The sequence below is a fragment of the Phyllobates terribilis genome, unplaced genomic scaffold (genome assembly GCF_046119375.1).
Source record: "Phyllobates terribilis strain yellow unplaced genomic scaffold, ASM4611937v1 Scaffold_5__5_contigs__length_657084704, whole genome shotgun sequence".
Classification (NCBI taxonomy): Eukaryota; Metazoa; Chordata; class Amphibia; order Anura; family Dendrobatidae; genus Phyllobates; species Phyllobates terribilis.
The window spans coordinates 41,127,689-41,147,490 of record NW_027362765.1 but is presented as its reverse complement, the minus strand read 5'-3'; the positions used below and the strand labels follow the sequence as shown (position 1 = coordinate 41,147,490).

Below are 19,802 nucleotides of genomic sequence, written 5' to 3'. Positions count from 1 at the left end.
GGGTTATTGCCCTCCCTTAACAGCTGGTGCCATGACTCGGATCCCTAACCAGGGACGCCCCTCCACCTCTGGACGTCCACAAAGAGAGACCTGCTTTCAGCCTCCCCCACTGGAATTGGGACTGATCATCCCCCACAAAAAGCCACGGTAAGTGCACAAGTTCTTTACTAGTGACACTGACTGTTTGGCGTGGTTTCCACGTGGTGTGTGGTTGTTTGCAGTATCTCCGGACGTCTTGGTTGGATATAGTCAAAGGTGAGACTATAAGGGGTGTAGTCCCATTAGGGGTCTGATATTATTTACTTTCAAAGCAGTATCACCTCGGATTGACAAGTGAATATTGTGTGAAACTTCTGACAAAAAATCCTTAGGAGACTGAACACTGTTAGGTTCGGTCGCGGCAGGTGATCGAATATTGGGTAGGGCACACACCCAGATATATGTATATCTAGTGTCCGGAGAGCTGCAGGCAAGAGCTCTCCTACTTTCATCTGGCCGTTCGAGACTCACCGACGGGAAGGGGTGAAATAAAGTCAGTGAAACAGCAGCTGAGGTCCGGACTCGTGCTGTGCACAAATTAAGGATTTTTTTGTCAGTTGTAGTGATTAATCAATGTTTCCGTGGAGCAGAAAAAAATTTGTCTCCCCTGCAGGAGGGGGAGGATGTGATGAATATCATGATCGGTCGAGAAGGGAAAAGATCTTTTAAGAATGCACCAAAAGTGTTTAAGGTGTTACATTTTCCTGTGGAGGGAAGGCTTCAGCCTGTGTTGTGGGATGAAGGCATCCGGCAGCAAAGGGGTAGATTAGTTGACTGTGAATTGTTGGAAGACGCTAAGAAGTTCAGGAAAGTCACACATGAGATTTGTGATGAAGGATATGTAGAAATAGCAGAAGAGATGAAGCCTGGTTATTTCAATTATTTTTATGTAAAGAAGGGAAAATTATCTAGCCCTGTAACGAAGACTGGCTGTTTTGTGTTACAAAGTGAAGCTGATGGGAAAAAAATAGAGGCGGAAGTAGATTCCCTTTCCCAACTTATGTGTCCACAAACCAACTCCAAAGCCCCTAAAGAAGCATCCCCTACCCCCACAAATGTAGCAGTACCCCAGCCCCTGAATCCGGAAACTGAGCAATTTTTACCTAAGGAGATTAAATACCCTACACTTCCCGCTGAGAGCCAGCCACCATCATATAACCCAGACGGTTGGCTCTGTAATGTGTGTTGGGTCACTAATCCGAGTCACGGCACCAGCTGTTGAGGGAGGGCAATAACCCTTCACGGTTGACCAAGTGAGTGTCAAATTATTATGTTGATTGCGCAATCCACAGAAAACCAAACGAGGCAATGCGTGCTCTGTATTGGGAGGATTCAAAGAATCTCTGATCCCGTTTATTTTGCTTAGCATTTTATATTGTTTTGAGTTTATTAATGTCCAATCATCTACTGCCGTACTGCAGGCTTGAACCAATGTTAGTACAATTATTACGGAAACACATATATAGTCATATTATCATCGTTAGTTCGAAGCACTATGGAAATTTTACAAGGTCAATCCTGGCCTAGACTAGTTAGATAACAGGAGCGGAGTGTCTGACAAAATACAAAATGTTCTTGTGAGAAAATGTTTGTGGGAAAGATGCATGTGAACAGCAGAAAAGAAGGAAAGAATGTATGTTATGCAAGGAGTGATAATAACATGATTTTAAAGCAAGCAAACAAAATGGAGTTGCTCTAGCATGAGTATCAATATGTCCTTTACAGTAGCACAGAGAAGAGGTAGTGGTGTCACCCGCAGACACTGATTGTAGACCTGTTTGGCCGGCCTAGTCGGGTGCTTTGATGATATTTGCTGAGCATGCTGGTGGTGGTCAGGCTGGTAGTGGTCAGGCCCTTGCTGATCTTCGTACGTCACAGGTTGAAAATGACCTTCTTTTATCGTCTGCACTTTTTTAAAAAAAATGTCAGACTGGGGAACACATAACCCTTGGCCTGGGAACTTGATGTGTGCGGGTGCTTTGGGGAATAATTGCCCACATTGTCCCTCAGGCCACCCCACTGCCTCTTCCTGCCTGTTGCAGTACTGTGGATCCCTCCCCCTCTGCGCTGCTCACTTTGCTCTGCATGGCACTTTCCCAGGCTGGGTCAGCAATTTCGCACTCTGGTCCTCCTGAGTTGTTGACTTAACAACATCACTTGCTGATAACTGTGTCTCATCATCATCTACCTCTTGAAACACTAATTGCTGTTCCCCAGGTTCATCTTCTGCTGACAGTGGTGACTCAAATATTTGGGCATCGCTGCACATGAGTTCTTCTTGTCCCTCTTGAAACGAGTGTGGGATGACTTGTCTCCAGGGACTTGCCATGGTGGGAAGAAGGAGGATCAGGGTGAGGCTCTGTGCCCATGATGCAGAAATTGCAGAAATGCTGCATATTTTTTCCGCTTCTCCCTGGCAGGAAAAACGCGTGCAGATTTTACATGCGTTTTTCCCGCCAAGTAGAAGCGTTTGTCAAGTGTTTTTGCATGCATTTCTGCATGCGGGTTATCAAGCGCTTTTCCAAGTGCTTGACAACTTGGTCACACTATATAAATCCATGTAACCGGCATGGATTTATATAGTGTGACCAAGTAATAGTTTAAAAAAAAGAATAAGAATGGTGAAAAATAAAAAATAAAGATTATACTCACCTTCCGATGGCCCCCGGTCGCCTTTTCCGATGAGTCCGGTCTCCCCGGTGTGAAGGACCTGCGATGACGTCATTGAGTCATGTCAGGTCCTCACAGCACCGCGAGCCGCCCAACACACCGCACGCATCGCTAAGGAGGCCGGGGGACATCGAAAGGTAAGTATAATCTTTACTTTTTATTTTAAATTCTTTTTATTACAGGTACCATGGTACTCAGGTCTGGATGAGAGTCTCCTCTTCTCCAGGCCTTGGTACCATCCGCACATTGAATTGCTTCATATCCACGTGTGCACATGTAGTGATGCGGATATCAAGCGTTTCAATGCAAGTCAATGGCGGCAATTACTCTGCGTGTCCGCAAAATTAATGGACATGCTGCGTATTTTTCCGCAATGATAATCCGCAGCAGAAATTTCCGCAGCATGTGCACAGCACATGCGGATTATCATTGGGGACCATGGGGCACGTATTACCAAGCGTTTTTTAAGCGTTTTCGCTGTGGAAATTAAGCTGCAAAAACGCTTGAAAAACGCATAGTGGGCACGCAGCCTGAGGATTATGTGGCCCAGACTCTTGGCTAGCGAGACTGTACCATGTGGAAAACAGGGTGGTGCTGAGAAACAGACTGGGAAGTATTATCTGCCACCAACCAACCACCGATTCACACTGTTCTGGCTTCAAGAGTGATGACCTGCACCGTCCCTGCAACGTGGGACAGGAAGCTAGGTCTTGTGCTCCAGCAGCAGGAACAATTTCATCTGGCCCACAGCCTCGGCCTCTGCATGCACCATCAGCAGCACGTCCACTTCCCCGTCCATTACACCTTGCACATTTTAAATTAGTTATATATATGCCTGAAAACTTTCCGGTGTTAATAGGGAAAAGAAAATATTGAGCCCCAAAAAGGACTTTAACGGTGCAACAGTGTTATACAAGTACTGCAATACCAATATTACTGTAAACCCTACCCAGATGCCTCTAATCTATAACAATCCCTCCACTGAATGCAGGTAACAGCAGTTTTACTACAGAAAGGAAAATATTTAGCCTTGAAAAGGACTGTTTTTAGGTTACAGCAGCAGTATATCTATACAAGGACTGTAGGGCAATAAACCCTGACTATATGCCTGCTCTAAAATACACTCTACCTCCTAAAACAGCTCTCCCTGAACTGCTTCCTGAACAGAGTGTGCCGAGCATCACGTCACTAGGTCTTATATAAGACCCCAAGACGCGATGCGGATGGCCAATCACACTAATGCCAGTATGCAACATGGGTATGGCATTACCGTGTATGTCAGGCAATCCCGGCATGTTTATGGGGTAACAGGCGCCAACCATGCAGGGCGGGGACTCGAACATGGCGCTCAAGCATCCTCAATACTCGATCTAGTAATGAGTGTGCCCAAACACCCCAATGCTCGAATGATTATCGATCTGGTCATCAGCCAGTATCTGTCTGGTGTTACACTGTGAATTGATGTCCTGTCTTTCAATCTTCCTTTCCTCCTAGTTTTGAGAACTTTAATAGATTGAAATTTTTGCCCTGGTATATAATACATTTATCTTCAGTTCCCTCTCTGATTTTGAAACATTAAGGCCTTGGTTGCTTCCTGCTGAAATTGAAGAAATGTGTTAATCCAAAATGCACATAGTGATAGCACGAAAGCGAAATACAATGCCTCTGGTAGGGCCAACTTTTTGTACCACATTTTTGTTTTGTACATGGCACTGTGAGGTGTGAGGACCTGATCTGAAAGATCATCACATTCCATGTTCTTATTGTATCACAGACTGTAGTCTGGTTGGGGGGGGGGTCACTCTAGAGATAACTTGTACAGGAGTAGGGCTGCTACCATTTCTGTTAATTGCATTAGGAACAAGAACACCCCCTTGCCCTGATTTTTGACCACCAACATGTTATTACTACATTGGGCCCTGCTTTCACCATTTTGGAGCAGTCACCCACTTAGCAACCCAGGAAGGCCTCTCTGTTTTTGGCACACAATATGCATGCTCTAAAGGACTTGAGGAGAGGGATGCTGATCTAGAATTTTTCTTCATAGAGGGGATAGCCCTGGTTTAGCCGTGGATACACACAATTCTATCACAATTCTCCCACTACCTCTCAGGAAAGTGGGGCATTAAAGTGTTCAATCAGGGTTTTCTGTCTTTTATCAACCCTAAATCTTTGAGTGTACCCTGAGGTCTCCCACACAGATTGTACATTATATGACTGTCCCATTGAAGTGGATTAAGGACTCATCTATGCAGATATCTCTTTAGTGGATGCAAATCTGCTGCTGATGTGATCAATGACTGGCCTAATTTAAGTAGTCAATGCTAGGGGTCATCTTCAGGTGGACATTTTTAGCATTGCCTTTAACCTTCAACTGGTGAGGTGGGGTTTGCCACACCCCAGGGAATTTTTGTTCGGCAGCCATTCATTGAAAAATGCTGGTATGAGGATACGTGTCTCACTAGCTTCCATCCATTTGTGGGTGTCAAAAATTTGTTATACTCATGTGTAATCAATTGCCAATAAGAAAACAATTAAAACAAACGTGATCTTTGCATTTTCCGTAAAAATAAGAGATTTCTAAACACTGGGGTATAGGAAACCCCACATCACCAGTTGCGTGACAAAAACCCCACCTCACCAGTTGAGGGTTAAATGTGTTCAAGTCATAGCCACATGGAAAAATTGGACTGATATATAAAATATCCACAGTAAGATACTGCAAAATTTCTGGCTTTGTCAGTATCCCCATGTGAAGTACCAGGACCCAAAACTTAAACTTTTCCACTGCATTACAACATCCAATTAGAGAATGATAAAGTGGTGTTTTAGTCAAGAAATTGGAGGTAAAGTCTGAGCCACCATGAAATTCCTAAACTCCAAAGAGACTTTTAAATGGGTTGACTCCACTCTGTACACGTCATACACACACGGCTCCTCTACGTACACGTTGTACACACATGGCTCCTCTACGTACACGTCGCGCGCACACATACGGCTCTGCAGACGCCATACACACACGGCTCCTCTATGTACACGTCGCGCGCACACACATGGTTCCACTCCGTACACACGCGGCTTTGCTCTGTACACTTCGTACACATGCAGCTCCGCTCCGTCCACCTCGTACACACGCGGCTCCGCCCCGCACACCCGCAGCTCTGCTCCGTCCACCTTGTACACACACGGCTCCGCTCCGTACACACGTGGCTCCGCTCCGTACACCTCGTACACACGCGGTTCCGCTCCGTACACCTCGTACACACGCGGTTCCGCTCCGTACACACGCGGTTCCACTCCGTACACACGTGGCTCCGCTCCGTACGCCTCGTACACGCGCGGCTCCGCCCCGTACGCCTCGTACACGCGTGGCTCCGCCCCGTACGCCTCGTACACGCGCGTCTCCGCCCCGTACGCCTCGTACACGCGCCGCTCCGCCCCGTACACCTCGTACACGCGCAGCTCCGCTCCGTACACCTCGCACACACACAGGTCCGCTCCGTACACCTCGTACACACACAGCTCCGCTCCGTACACCTCGTATACACGCAGGTCCGCTCCGTACACCTCGTACACACACAGGTCCGCTCCGTACATCTCGTACACACGCAGGTCCGCTCCGTACATCTCGTACACATGCAGGTCTGCTCCGTACACACACAGCTGTGCTCTGTACACGTCATACACATAGCTCTATTTTGTAGACCTCTTACATAAACTATTCCGTTTCGTAAACGTCATTCACATTCCATTTCATATAAGCTGTTCACAGACGTGGCTCCACCCAGAACATTAGTCACATGCACAGCTCCGCCCTGCATACATCATACACATGGACGGCTCCGCTCCGTACACCTCGTACACACGCGGCTCTGCTATACCCACACTGTAAACCCCTCCTGACCCCACACATAACCTTCCCCTCATCCAGCACCATGACAACCAGCACAGCAGAGTCCTGCATCCACTGAGGCCCCTGATCATGTGACCCCTGACTCCTCCCCTCCTGTGACCTCATCACAGGTCCTGTGCGCACAGAACAGCCATATATGTGGTGGCGGCTCTGCAGGTGGAGGTATGTGGAGATCCCCCATTACTGGGCTCAGTAATCACCTTCTGCACTGTGTGCTGTATACTCGCAGCTGTATTGTTCATGTGCTTCTTCCACTTTCTGTCTACATTACACTAACTACCTCATTGGTCAGAGCGGTGATGTCACTATGTATGACACACAGTGATGAGTGAGCACTAAAATCCTTGGGTCGAGCAAACCGTAATGCTCAAGTGCTTGACTCAAACAACGAGCCCAATGTAAGTCTATGGGAAACTCGAGCATTTTTCAGACGGCTCCCCCCGGCGGTCTGCAGAAGGCCTAAAAATTGCCCAAATCTATGGGAACAGTGCTCCAATGACATGGGAACAGCATGGGGAAGATCCCTGGAATCATCTCTGATTCCCAGGTCACTGCTGTCAACAATGTTGTCAGAGTATTACGCCACTTTTACAGACCCACAATAAAACATACCAAAGCAAAACCAAAATTGATTTTCCTGAAATAATAATAATCTTTTTATTTATATAGCGCCAACATATTCAGCAGTGCTTTACAATTCAGACAATTTACAGACACTGTCCCCATGAGGGCTCACAATCTAGATTCCCTATCAGTATGTCTTTGGAGTGTGAGAGGAAACCAGAGAACCCAGAGGAAACCCACGCAAACACGGGGAGAACATACAAACTCCTTGGAGATGTTGTCCTTGGTGGGATTTGAACCCAGGACCCCAGCGCTGCAAGGCTGCAGTGCTAACCACTGAGCCATCATGCTGCCCCGGTAATATGTTAAGGAACATTCTTTCTAGGGTAATAACTTGTATATAAGGCTAAATAAATAGCCAAAAACAAAAATACTCCTCCACACCTTGGGCTATATTCACACACAGCGTTTTTTTGATGCGTTTTTGCACTTTTGCATTGCTTTCAATGGTGAAAAATACATTCTCCAGTAAATGTCATGTTAACATTTTACTACCTTATCTGGCCGTGTGGTGTGTGAGACATGATCAGACACATCCTGTTTCATTTATGAAGGAGGGACTCTGAAAGTCGCAAAGCCTATTTTTACAGGGCCATCAGGTGGCTCGTACTATTGTTAAAGGGCCAGCAGTCGGCCCTCACTGTTTTTAGAAGGCCATCAGCCGGCTATGCTTTTTTGTTCCCATTATTAAGGAGCGGGTCTCCCATACTGTTATTGCGTATGCAGTAACTGCAAATGCTGCCCAAAATTTGGAAAAATCCCAATACCCCTTTGAAGAGACGTAGAGGAGGGCCTCAGTAAAAAAAAAATTCCCCTTATAAACGATCCGGTCTGCTATACTGTTATTGCGTATGTAGTGACTGCAAGGCCTGCCCAAAATTTGTAAAAACCCCAATACCCCTTTGAAGAGACATAGAGGAGGGCCTCAGTTTAAAATATGTTCCCATTATAAAGGAGCGGGTCTCCTATAGTGATAATGCCCATGCACTGTCTGCAAAGGCTGCCCAAAAATTGGACGCACTCCAATACCACTGTGAAGAGACGAAGAGGAGGTCCTCATTAAAAAAAATTGTTACCATTGTTAAGGAGTGGGTCTTTTATACTGGTAATGCCCATGTATTTACCCTTGGGGGGTATCTATGAACATACTGTGTAACATACAGAATCTGTAGGTGACTTTCGAAAATGGGCACATACGTGGCGTACTTTAACAAAGCAGCTCAGGCAGATCTAGGTAGGTTTTGAGAAGCTGCTGAACCACTAGGTTGAGCACATGGGCCAGGCATGGTACATGTGAGAGGTTGCCTATCTTCAGAGCCGCCACCAGGTTCCGTCCATTGTCTCACTTGACCATTCCTGGCTGTAGGTTCAGCGGTGACTGCCACAGATCTGCCTGCCCTGTTACAGCTGTCCAACAACTCTTTAGAGGTGTGTGATTTGTCCCCTAAGCATATTAGCTTCAGCAGTGCCTGTTGTCGCTTGTCCGAGGTAGTGCTTCCAACTGATGTGGTTATTTCAGAGATGGAGGCTGAAGAGGAGGAGGAGGTACAGGAGCTGTAGAATGTGGGGGCAACCCTGATTGACCCAGGGCCCGCAATACTCGATGTCACGAGGACCTGTTCGATCCCAGAGTCCGACTGGGTCCCGGTTTCACTATATCAACCCAGTGTGCCATCAGTGAGATGTACCATCCCTGGCCACAAGCACTTGTCCATGTGTTCGTGGTTAGGTGGACCTTCCCAGTAACTGCGTTGTTGAAGGAACGGCTAGATGTACTGGTACACGTGCTTGTGTAAGGCGGGGACAGCACACCGGGAGAAATAGTGGCGGCTGGGGACCGAGTACATCAGGTTGCAGATAGATTCCATCTCCACGAGCCTAAAAGGCAACAATTCAAGTGCAAGCATTCGAGAAATGTGTGAGTTTAGTAGTGTGGCCTGTGGGGCATTGGCTGTGTGTTTGCGCTTGCGTTTAAAGAACTGGGGTAGGGACAACTGAACGCGCTGCGCTGGGACAAGGACGTGGACGCTGATCGTGATGGTTGCAAGTGTACAACGACAGGTGCAGGGCCAGAGATATCTTCGCCGGTGCCATGGACAGAGGATTGGCGTGCACGCACAACAGCGGAACAGGCAGTGGGGTCATGCACAGACACTGTTTCTGGACCCTGGCATTCGGCCCAACTAGTCGGGTGCTTTGCTGTCATGTGCCTGAGCATACTGGTGGTGGTCAGGCTGGTAGTTTTGCTGCCCCTGCAGATGCTGGCATAGCAGAGGGTGCAAATTACATTTTTTGGGGGTTATCTGGACAGTCTTTAGACAAGAAAAAAACTCTGGAAGACCTAACAGTTGGACTGGCAACTTCCCTCGTGTTGGTGTTCTGGGGAACAGTTGCCCGCCTTGTGTCTGTGGCCACCCCACTACTTGTTCCTGCCTGTTGTGCTACTACACCTCCCTCCCCCTTTGTGCTGCTGTCCTCGTTATGCATGTCACCTTCCAGGTTGGGTCAGTGACTTCATCGTCCACCACCTCGTCTTCCACATAGGCACCCTGGGTCTCCTCCTGACTTGGTGGCAATTGTGACCATAATCATCATCCACCTCTTGCGACAGTTTACCACCATCGCCTTCGTGTGACTGCTCAAATATTTGGGCATTTCTACATGCAATCTCCTCTTGCCCCGCTTGAAGCGGGCCGCACGAGGGGCCCGAATCTATAAATGGAAAAGTGAACAGCTCTTCGGAGTGTCCAAGTGTGGGATCAGTTGTCTCCGGGTACTCGGCATGGTGGGAGGAAAGAAGATCAGGGTGAGGAATATGTGGTCCAGACTCATGGCTACTGAGACTTGACCATGTGGAAGGTGGTGGTGGCAAACTGACTGGAAGCATTATCTGCTATCCAACCAACAACCTTTTCACACTGCTCTGGCTTCAAGAGTGGTGTTCCACTGCCCTCTAGTAATTGGGACAGAAGGTAGTTCGACATTGTGAAGAAATGGCAGCAGAGAGACCCCGCAGAATCCCACCACTACCACCAATGTGAAGGAATGGCAGCAGAGAGACTCCGCAGAATCTCACCGCTGCCACCACTTGTGATGGATCCACACCCCGCCACTCGCCCGACGTCACAGTTACGTCAGATGGAACACACGATATGGATCTGCCCTTTGCACCAACGTGTTGTTCCGTACCCCCTCAAGGACGCGTAAGGTCAGATTGGTACAGTTCTACACAGACACCCCCTGTCCACAAGGTTACAGGAAGGCACCAGGGAGGGAAAAGAGGTGGCCCACTCAGTTACTGACGTGGCACCACACTTGCTCACATCCTTGACAGGCTGAGAGGCTCCTTCACTAGCTCCAGTGAAGCAGAACCTTGTTGGCCTGGGAGAGCTGCCACCAGTTTCTATTAGCTAAAACGGAACTTATATTGGGCTAGAAACCAGCACGGTAGCGTGTTCGTTGTACCGAGCAACGGACGTGAGAGTTCGTGGATCGAGATAAAAGAGCAGCCCAAGGTTAAATTATATATTTAATCGGCTTAGGGGCACACTAGACAATACGCTATATACATAAGGGTTATACATACGCAATGGTCAGAGTTGAAAACACAATAGTAGGAGTACAAAATATATAAAGCAGTTATTTATTAAGAGTCAGTTACCAGTCAGATAGAAGGCCTGGCTTTCAGGGGAAGGGCTGCCACATGGGAGGCTTGTGGGGCCCTCTCTCTTTGTTGCAGGATTTCTCCCACACGACGTGACGTCACTACCTCCCCAGGAAAAAGACAATGAAGCCAGGGCAGCTGGGCTCATAACCCCTCTGGGTCACTCCCACTCCTACCTCCTGGCTGAACTGAAATCTCCACCCCTGGTCTCTCTCAGCTAAAAACTCCCAAAAACTAAAATGGGCTATACCTCCTTAATGGACAGTCCTAGGGAGCTGGTTCTGGTGTCATTGGATCCAGCCGGGCCCCTGTTACACGTGGATACCAAGCACCGGGGCCTGAGGTGCTCCCGCAAGGCTGTGCCATGTATCTCCATTTCCCTACGCGCTGGACTGTGCTGAAAGCCAGGGTGACATTCCCCATTCTCTTGGGTTTCCAAAAATCTACTTGGTGTATCACTGGGACGTATCGTATTCAAATAACTCAGTGTTGAATTATAATATCTGACACAAAAGACCGCATGGCTTGGAGTCCACAGGGGGTCGTCCTTTGCAGCTCACAGAGCTGTGAGGTATGTCACTCCCTGCCTCTCGGCCCCCTCCCTTGCAGGAGTGTTGAATTACACTGTACATTGAAAAACTCTATAATCCCCGCCAAACAAGGCACAATGATTGACATGGGATTATCTTGACTATTCTTTACAGACATGATGTGGGTGTTTGCTGTGGTATCAGCAGGCACAGTTTCATCTTGCCCACGGCCTAGGCCTCTGCATGCACCATCACTTCCACTTCCTCATCCCTTGCCACGCTCCTTGCCCATGTTAAATGGATTGTAATAATTGGCCCGCTCCAAAAAGTTATTACTGCAGTAATATGGGATCACATCTGATGACCATGGTTTTAGGAAGTGGCCTTAGAGATGTGGTATTGGTCAGCGACCAAGGGTGAATAGGTTCAACAAAACACAGTTGGCTAACTTTAAATGGTGGGTAATATTTGGCACGCTCCACAAAATGTCTGTATTATTACCACAGTAATAGGGGATCACGTCAGATGATGGAAAAGTTTCTTTGCTTCCACAATACAACAATCCGAATAAAATAAAAAAATTCTGCCTGTATTCTGCTAACACGCAAATGGAGCAGTAAAATTGTGTATTGTTTTGCTTTTTAAGCAAATCAAGATTAAGAGCAAAAAAAAAATAGCCCTGATATGTAGGGCTATAGATGTCAGTAACAGCAGCAGACAGAATGTGCAATGGACCCTATTGTGCTGTATACACTGTCCACAAACCCTGCTGCCTAACTCCTGCTATCAACAGTAAAATATGCAGCTGGATTAGTCCTCAGAAGAACTGTTAGTTCATATGGATATATATTTTGTTGTGGAATAGCTATATCTAACTATTAAACCGCCAATTCTGTCCCTCACTCAGCAGCACCTCTCCTTGTCTGAAGGGTAGACTGTGACGAGCATAGGGTCACCAGGTCTTATATAGACCTGATGGCGCTATGCGGCCACCCGAGCTCCCAACCGAGCATCCCGGAAATACTTGCCAAGTGCCGAGCATCTCAAGCAGTGAGATGCTCGGGCGAGTAACGAGCATTGGCGAGGACACTCGCTCATCATTAATGACACATAAATTGTCTATAACTGCAATGTGAAGTTGTGACATCAGTCACGGATGATATGTTCAGACAAAACAATACAACATCTACACGTTCTATCGCTTCACAAGTTTCCCATTATTATCTCCAGTAATTGTGTTATTACATGGAATCTTTATGATGTCACATCATCCTCTTCTCACCATTCAGGTCCCTACAATATCAGATCCTCTCAGCTGAGATCTTCTATATAAGAGAAGTTTCCTGACTGACCCATCAAGGATGGATAGAGACAGGGACAAGATGGCGGAGAGGATATTACACCTCACCGTAGAGATCCTCTTCCGGCTTACTGGAGAGGTGAGAGATTCTGATGACCTCACATTACATCATTCTTATGTAAGGGAATAACAGATGGACAGAACTGGAGAGGTGAGAACTCTGGAAATGTCTTTAGTGAGATTTATTAATGTGTCTCTCCATAACCAGGATTACACAGTAGTGAAGAAGACCTCTGAGGGATGGGGAAGACCCCTGAGCCCAATCACGAGGCCTCAACCTCACCCCCTGATACATGAGGACATCAATGACCAGAAGATCCTAGAACTCACCTACAAGATGATTGAGCTGCTGACTGGAGAGGTGACACTGCTGGGAATGCTGGGACATTATACAGTAACGTTATGAAGGGATCTGGGGATGACGGTATCATTGTATGTGTCAGGTTCCTATGAGGTGTCAGGATGTCGCTGTCTATTTGTCCATGGAAGAGTGGGAGTATTTAGACGGACACAAAGATCTGTACAAGGACGTCATGATGGAGGTTCCCCAGCCCCTCACATCACCAGGTAATAGACAGGACTAAATACACACGGCCTATAATTATTTGTATGTAAAGAATGAATTCAGTCCCTGTATGTGTTTCCTCCAGTTCCATCCAGTAAGAGGACAACACCAGAGAGATGTCCCCGTCCTCTTCTTCTACAGGACTGTAAACAAGAAAATCCCAATGTTCCTCAGGATTATCAGGTAGATGAAGAGAAGGTGTCATGAGATCTCCCCTATGATGTGTAGACGGCTGTGAAGGTCTTGTGTTCAGTCTTATCCACCAGTATTATATGTTTTATACTTGTGTAATGAGAACGGTGGAGATGGCAGGATTAGAGCTGATCATAGATGTGACTTCTCCATCTGTCTGTGACTTTTACAATATTTGTTTCAGGGTAAAGATCTGACCCATATTAATACTACAGAGACATATGTGAGGGGTGATGATTGGTGTAAAGAGGAGATTCCTACAGATAACCGCCCAGGTGAGTAACCATTAAATGCAGAGAAAAGGAAGCCTTCTAGTGGTTTCAATAAGTTTCTGTTTAATCTTTGAATCTCTTTGTTGTGTCTTGTACATCTACATCAACATGACTACTGAGTTAATGAAGTCTAAAGCTATGATGTTGAAAAGAGAAAATTAACTGTTCAGAGCTAATGTCTATCTGATTCACACTGCTAGAACCACATGTAGTTGTTCATTACATTATAGTGTGGGTGTTGTGACCACTGATCAGTGACCACCTAAATAATGTAAAGAGTGGGAAGTATAGCAAATTAAACATTTTGAAAGCCACTCAAACCATCCAATTTGATAACTAAGGGTAGTTTTTTCACCCCTATATAGCAGAATACGTGAAATATGCATTCCCAAGGTAATGCTGCCTTAGGAGCTGCTTTCATCTGCTGCTCAGCAAGAATCCATCTATTTACAGAATTTATGTAAGGGATTTACAATGTTTAAGTTCAGCGGACAGGAGCAAGGAGGTTCAGACAGAGAAATATGGAGTATGGCTCTCTGCTAAACAGAGGTTCAGTACAGTTTCTAGAGGAACATGAACCAGGCAAGTTAAAACATCATGGCAACATGGTGATTGGTAAAGAATTAAACAAGTTAATGGAGTATATTACAAAAATTAATAGGTCTGCAAAGGTTGATCAATAATTAAAATGGTATTTCGGGCACTGTTTTGTTTGTTTTTAATTTATGTTTAAAAACATTTTGTTTTTACTTTTTGGTGTTCTATATATGACAATACTACAGTATTGCAGTTTATAGTCTTAATCACTGTCGCCTATGACTTCCAGCCTGTAGCTGGGCTTCACAGAAAGAACAATATGATGCTGTCAGTGACTGACCATGGTTTTTAAGGGTTTAGTAGTTTCAATTGGAGCTAGTGTTGTGATCTAGTCAGTGCAGGAGACTTCAAAGATAATGGCCTATGGTTAATCAACACTGTCGTTATTCTCACTGGTCTTAATGAGAAGGTGCGCTGGAATCAGATGCTCCTGAACAAATGCAAGCATCCTATTGAATCAGGATCGTCTGTGTGCACATCACCACAAATACTACTTCCTTTGGAAGTCTTCAAATAGAGGCTGGACAGACCTCTGTCTGAGATGGTTTAATGAATCCAGCAGGGAGTTGGACACAATGACCATGGAGGTCACTTCCAACTCTAACATTTTATGATTCCCTGCTGAAGTAAGATTTGTGGCGTAGCGAACATGACAAGCTGCGGTCGCCCTAACCCCGTCCCACTTTGTCAGAGCTGGTCGAAAATAGCATGGGAAGGGCAAAAGTCGCAAAATGTTATCGCAGCCAAGAGTTGCGCCAAAATTTTGCATCTTTTCAAAGCTTTTTAATCCGGAATACTGGCGTAAAAGCTTTCATGAACCGGGCCCTTTGTTCACCGAAAGACGATGAAGATGGCCCAGTTAAGATCGCACTGGTGAACAGAAAGTAGAAGACAGGTGAGGGAAGTGTAAACTGTAATTACTTTTAAATTTCTTCCCATCCATGTTTTTAATCCAGTTACAAAGAGAAAAATCACATTCTTGCAAATCCTACTTTTTTTGGTGACATTTGAGGCAAATTCGGTTAGCCTAGAAGTGATTTGCTCATTTCAACTGTTTACCAAAAATCACCAAATCACCATTCCCTAGTTTTTTTGTTGCTCACATAATGAGACAGAAAGTTGTACATTTATTGACACAAATTCACGTGCACTCCATTTATATTTTTACCCTTCTCCCTCTTTCTTAAATGTTCTTCCTCCCTCTTTCCCGGAAATGCTTTCCTGGAAGAGTGTATTTGAGGGCTCGTGCACATGACCGATTAAATTGGATGAGTGTAATACGTGGATAGCACTCACACCCATGCTATTCTACGAGGCTGTGCACATGTTTGATTTTTAATTTCGGACCGAGTGGTCCAAGAAAAAAAATTGATGACATGTCTGATTTTGATTTGATGGTCGAATCAAAATTGGCAATGCAAGTCTATGGGTCCGTGGAATACATCGAACCACACTTGCATGCCATCCAAGTGCAGTCTGATTTTCACGTACTGACATAATGGAGAAGGTAAAGAAACTTATTTTTTGTCTTCACTTGAGAAAAACTGATTCCAGCTCAACAATGAAGAGGATCATTACCCTGAAGTATTAACAATCCTTGATATTATGCTTTGTAAACTTTTTCTTAACATGACCTCTTCCTCTTTGCTTTCTGTTCCACTCACCCCCATCGATCCTCCTTGAGCTTTTCACATTCTCAGCAATGTTGGCCACTGTGCAGTCTAACTTATCCAGGGATGTGGGTATTCTTTCTTATTTACTTACTAAATATTTAATACAAGTGTTTGGGAAATATATTAACTTGACTAGTTGTCAAATATTGCCATCTGTGAAAAATGTTTACGTAGAAATGTTGTAAAATATAAATATAATGTTCAAAGTAATAGTATTAAAAAATATTAATATTAGTTTAATTCTTGACAGATGACTGTGCTTGGAACTGGAAAGGACATCTAATAACTTCAGATTTTAATGCAGATGATCGTGGTACCACACAACATGCATATGAAGAGCATGCCGTTATTCCAGATATACCTCTATCTTACCAACAGGTCCTATCCTCTGATTTATCACATTCTGTTAAGCAAATTAAAAGTCGCAGAAGAGGTGGTGTACATAGAAGGGGTCACATGGGGGAAAAGCCATTTTTTTGCTCAAAATGTAACAAACGTTTTACTAGGAAATCAAACCTTATTAACCATCAAAAAACTCACACAGGGGAGAAGCCATATTCATGTTCACAATGTGGGAAATGTTATACTGCTAAATCAAGTCTTGTTACACATCAAAGAACTCACACAGGGGAGAAGCCATTTCCATGTTTAGAATGTGGGAAATGTTTTAGGTGGAAATCAAATCTTGTTAATCATCAAAAAACTCACTCAGGTGAGAAACCATTTATATGTTCACAGTGTGGGAAATGTTTTAATCAGAAATCAGATCTAATTAGACACCAGAGAACTCACACAGGAGAGAAGCCATATTCATGTTCAGAATGTGGAAAATGTTTTACTCAAAAATCAAGTCTTATTGACCATGAAAAAACTCACAGAGGGGAGAAGCCATTTTCATGCACAGAATGTGGGAAATTTTTTACTCAGAGATCAAGTCTTGCTGACCATCAAAAAACTCACACAGGGGAGAAACCATTTTCATGTTCTGATTGTGGGAAGTGTTTTAGCCAAAAAGTACATCTTGTTTCACATCAGAAAACTCACACAGGCGAAAAGCCATTTTCATGCTCAGAGTGTGGGAAATGTTTTACTCGAAAATCAACCCTTGTTGAACACCAAAGAATTCACATGGTGGAGAACGCATTTTCATGTTCTGAATGTGGGAAATCTTCCTCTCAGAACTTAGAGCTTCTCAAACATTTAAGTTCCACAGGTGAAAACCTATTTTTGAATTCGGAATGTAAGAAATGTTGTAGGTTACAATATATTTGTTAAGCATTTTAATAAAAACATGTAGAACAATTGCAAATTTGTTAGTGCTGTCAATACATACTGAGATACCTACCGTATTTTTCGGACTATAAGACACACCGGACCATAAGACACACCTAGGTTTTAGAGGAGGAAAATAGAAAAAAAAATGTAATAAAAAAATGTGGTCATGATGCACTGTTATGGGGGAGGGGGTCTGCTGCTGACACTGTTATAGGGGTAATGTCCCTCAATTCTGATAATATCCCACATCCTGGTATATATGGCCCCCTCCTTCCTGTTATACGTGGTCCTCATCCCCATCCTGGTATGCATGACACCCCTCATCCTGGCATGCATGGCACCCCTCATCCTGGTGTGCATGGCACCCCTCATCCCGGTATGCATGGCCCCTCCTCATCCCGGTATGCATGGCACCCCTTATCCCTCTTCCTGGTATGTATAGCACACTTCATCCCTCTTCCTGGTATGTATAGCACCCCTCATCCTCGTGTGTATGATCCCCCTCATCCCTCATCCTGGTATGTATGGCACTCTTCATCCCTCTTCCTGGTATGTATGGCATCCTTCATCCCTCTTCCTGGTATGCATGGCCCCCCTCATCCCTCTTCCTGGTATGCATGGTCCCCCTCATCCCTCATATTGGTATGTATGGCATCTCTCATACTGGTATGTATGGCACCCTTCATCCCTCTTCCTGGTATGTATGGCACCCCTCATCCTGGTATGCATGGCAACCTTCATACCCCTTCCTGATATGCATGGAACCCCTCATCCATCTTCCTGGTATGCATGACACCCCTCCATCCTGGTATGCTTGGCACCCTCTGATCCCCATCACGCTGCACACAAAAAATAAACAATTATGCTCACCTCCTCTCTCCTCCTGTGCTGAGTTCTGCTTCTGCTGCCAACACTCACTGTGTGAGCCGCTCATGGCGTCCCTGCCATGCGCCCTCACACAGTGAGCTGCTGTGCCGGAATAGTCATTGCTTCCCACGCTGGGACTGTGTGCACATCAATGGTAGCTGTGGCAAGAAGGTTTGCTGTGTCTGTCAGCGTAGTGTCCAGCGGCTGGAGGTGCTACCAGGAGACAGGCCAGTACACCAGGAGACGTGGAGGGGGCCGTAGGAGGGCAACAACCCAGCAGCAGGACCGCTACCTCCGCCTTTGTGCAAGGAGGAACAGGAGGAGCACTGCCAGAGCCCGGCAAAATGACCTCCAGCTGGCCACAAATGTGCATGTGTCTGCACAAACGGTTAGAAACCGACTCCATGAGGGTGGTATGAGGGCCCAACGTCCACAGTGCAGGACCCTTGGCATTTGCCACAGAACACCAGGATTGGCAAAGTTGCCACTGGTGCCCTGTGCTCTTCGCAGATGAAAGCAGGTTCACACTGAGCACATGTGACAGACGTGACAGAGTCTGGAGACACCGTGGAGAGCGATCTGCTGCCTGCAACATCCTTCAGCATGACCGGTTTGGCAGTAGGTCAGTAATGGTGTGGGGTGGCATTTCTTTGGAGGGCCGCACAGCCCCCAATGTTCTCGCCAGAGGTAGCCTGACTGCCATTAGGTACCGAGATGAGATCCTCAGACCCCTTGTGAGACCATGTGCTGGTGCGGTTGGCCTTGGGTTCCTCCTAATGCAGGACAATGCCAGACCTCATGTGGCTGGAGTGTGTCAGCAGTTCCTGCAAGATGAAGGCATTGAAGCTATGGACTGGCCCGCCCGTTCCCCAGACCTGAATCCGATTGAGCACATCTGGGACATCATGTCTCGCTCCATCCACCAACGTCACGTTGCACCACAGACTGTCCAGGAGTTGGCGGATGCTTTAGTCCAGGTCTGGGAGGAGATCCCACAGGAGACCATCCACAACCTCATCAGGAGCATGCCCAGGCGTTGTAGGGAGGTCATACAGGCACGTCGATGCCACACACAATACTGAGCCTCATTTTGACTTGTTTTAAGGACATTACATCAAAGTTGGATCAGCCTGTAGTGTGTTTTTCCACTTTAATTTTGGGGGTGACTCCCAATCCAGGCCTCCATTGGTTAATACATTTGATTTCCATTGATGATTTTTGTGTGATTTTGTTGTCAGCGCATTCAACTTTGTACAGCACAAAGTATTCAATGAGAATATTTCATTCATTCAGATCTAGGATGTGTTATTTGAGTGTTCCCTTTATTTTTTTGAGCAGTGTAGTTCGGACTATAAGACACACTCCCCACTTTCCTCCAAAATTTTGGAGGAAAAAAGTGCATCTTATAGTCCGAAAATACGGTATATGTAATTTCTATCAATGTGGATATCAAAGTAATACAACATTTTAATCATCAAAAGGCAGAAATCTTAATAACTTTCCATTTCCATGTCTTTACCATATAGAATTTTAACATTAGAGATCGAAAATCAAACAAATA

General features: G+C 45.7%; 1 protein-coding gene across 1 annotated transcript; it reads left to right on the top strand.

Annotated features, from left to right (window-relative positions):
* The first annotated feature begins 6,536 nt into the window (after positions 1–6,536).
* Positions 6,537–17,402, top strand: LOC141270658 (uncharacterized). Its single transcript, XM_073680748.1, has 7 exons — positions 6,537–6,784; positions 12,730–12,879; positions 13,009–13,161; positions 13,244–13,367; positions 13,451–13,548; positions 13,742–13,832; positions 16,350–17,402. Exons 2-7 carry the CDS (start codon positions 12,802–12,804, stop codon positions 17,372–17,374), a joined length of 1,569 nt encoding a protein of 522 aa, XP_073536849.1. The 5' UTR covers positions 6,537–6,784; positions 12,730–12,801; the 3' UTR covers positions 17,375–17,402.
* Positions 17,403–19,802: the final 2,400 nt, after the last annotated feature.